This window comes from Odontomachus brunneus, unplaced genomic scaffold (genome assembly GCF_010583005.1).
Source record: "Odontomachus brunneus isolate Ranch 3 - 2012 unplaced genomic scaffold, Obru_v1 Obru_scaffold_115, whole genome shotgun sequence".
In the NCBI taxonomy this organism is placed as follows: domain Eukaryota; kingdom Metazoa; phylum Arthropoda; class Insecta; order Hymenoptera; family Formicidae; genus Odontomachus; species Odontomachus brunneus.
The window spans coordinates 598,005-600,598 of NW_022639565.1; the positions used below are offsets into that span (position 1 = coordinate 598,005).

Genomic DNA, 2,594 nt, shown 5'->3' on the forward strand with positions numbered 1-2,594 from the left:
TAAAAAAATTAATGTGACCTTGACCTGACCTTCGCTACGCAACCCAAGGTCAAACTGATGTGATCAGTAAATACATCTTTTTAAACGCCACAACTTTTATCTGAAACATTTTTTTCTAAAATGCTTAGTTTTCGAGATATTTCACCGGTCCGGGACTTTTTGAACACCCTGTATATACTACGTCCGTTAGATAAGAGCAGAGCATTATCGGCAATTCGAGATACTCACTTTATGAAATTTTCCAGCAGTAACCGGATACCGCCCATGCTCAGCAGTAGGAAGCCCCAGTTGACGAATCCTGTGAAGTTATCGAAGCCGGAGCTCCACGAAAAGAGGCTATCTCTTGGCCGGTGGCATCTGCAAAAACAAATAAAAAAAATTATTTTTGAAAAGCTCTCTTTTTTCTCGCTCGCGCACCCCATTATGCGTCCAATTTCACATATTGCAATTATGCAAAATGCATTACGTAAAAACTGTTACGTTTCTTCAGGAGAATTGAATTCTATAAGCAATATCTACGTATTTAAATACATTCTGTATTCGCCCCTTTTACGATCTCTTCATGAATAGAACGAGCTCGTTATTGTGCCTTCGGATATTCGATAATAGACCGCCTCGAGTCGCTGAAGAAGAAGAAGGCATTAAGGAGAATATTCTCATTCTAGCACCATACTAGCAAAATGCTTCTTGTGCGCGGGCCATATGAAGAAAGACGTAGGAACGACGTAGGGATGAGAATGGGGCAATAAAAGGGCTTTCATATTGCACGGTTATACATGTCCTTATATCAATTTACGGACTGACATACGGTTCACACGTGACGACGGGGTAAATGATATGAGTCATTTTTATCGCAATAAAAGATGCTCGTTATGTGACGGACATTCGTGCAAGCAGATTTGTCTCGGAAACACTCGCGGAATCTACAACCTTGTCGTGCGTCTCCCACGTGGGAGTCTGGTAACAAAATGTACTTTATGACGGACGATCGTAGCGAGATTACCGCTTTGCCCGTGCATGATCCTTTCACTTTGTGCTCTTATGCGCGGATACCGTTTTGTCCGGATCCAACGGACATTCAGACGAGCATTCACAAATTCTTTTTGATCCGTTGAGGCATCAAGGTGGACGGCAATAACAATGCATCCTGGAGCCATGAAGATACATGGAATGCGTATTTCACTTACGGGGCACTTATCTTAAACTTCTTACCAACACGCATCCTTCTGAAACTTCGAGACGCGCCCTTATTTAAAAAACGATTGCGCACGCTTACGTGCTAAGGAGAGATTCTGCTTTAGATAGCAAAAAAATGAGATTTTTTTTTCAAAAAAATCCATAAAGATATCAATATAGAATTTTGGCTATCATTGGTCATTGTTTTAAGCATAAGAAAATTATTTTTTATTTAAAAAGAGTGAAATTTCGTCATCTCCAGGTTTATTAAATGCGAACGCCTCTAACTGGTGAACATTACAGCTAATGTAATAATTTGAAACTAGTGGGACAATACAATTTAAATACCAATAAACTTGCTAGAAGATGAATTTTTGTTACATGTAGAAAGTGGAAATTTAATAAAATGGCAGCACTAAATAGTATGTCAGTATCCTACATTGATATTTTTATTCATTTCATTGGAAAAAAATTGTAGAGATCTTTCATTTTGCGATAATCAAATCAGAACCTTCCTTTAAAGACGATGGACGTCACGTCGATGGACAGTAAATTGAACGGGAAGTTCGCGAGAACTTTCGTTCTAAAAATTAATTAAACACACAAGAATTTCTTGCAAATAAACAAGAAATTCTCGTCGTGCAACTTTATTTTTAATTTTAAACGGCTGATAAGTTCGGCAAGTGTCCTTTCTTGTTCGCCAGTTAATTTATTTTCTTTTTCACTTGATCCAACAAATATGACGGGTACAATACGAGAAGCTGGCCCGTCGGACACGAGTAATCGCTACCATGAATCGCGAGCGCGGATTATCGATCGTAGATACGAGAGGCACTCGAATGTTTTGTGCCGCAAGACAAAACCCTTTCGAAAAGTTTATACGATGGTCCTTGTTGGTACTCGTCGTGACGGCGGATGATAGGCGCGCATCGTGGAAGCCGATTACGAGGACGCATCCGGTGTATAATCCACCCTGGAAACACCAAGACAAGAGGGTTTTGTGTTACGACCCTCCAATCTGCGCTATAGACACCATTCAGATTTCATGCACGGAATATTCTTGGCGCTGCGCAGTTGTCAGTCACGCGAGAACGGCGGACCGTATGGAATTTTCGATATGTGCTAAAGTGCTTATTGCATGCACACGGCAACGCGAAAGGAGCTAAAAGGATCTCGAACGGCGCCGCGATAAGTCGACCATACAGCAAGGAAGAAAAATGACAAAGCGAAATTTCTGCTAACTTCTCGCATTAGCGGTCATTTATACCTCAGTTTATATTCTAATCATATCGATAAATGGAACGTCACACCCTCGTAGAATTACTTATAAAACGGTCAATCTATTTCTGCGTATACCATATTATTACCCGTATAATATATATATATATATATATATATATATATATATATATATATAT

The 2,594-nt window shown here is 39.6% G+C and overlaps 1 protein-coding gene across 1 annotated transcript in view; it reads right to left on the reverse strand.

Moving 5' to 3' along the window:
• LOC116849415 (diacylglycerol O-acyltransferase 1) overlaps positions 1–2,594 on the reverse strand; it is a 127,258-nt gene that overhangs the window by 107,188 nt on the left and 17,476 nt on the right. The window contains exon 2 of the mRNA XM_032826552.1: positions 229–357. Within this exon, the coding sequence (XP_032682443.1) occupies positions 229–357 (129 nt within the window). The remainder of the gene's footprint in view (positions 1–228; positions 358–2,594) is intronic.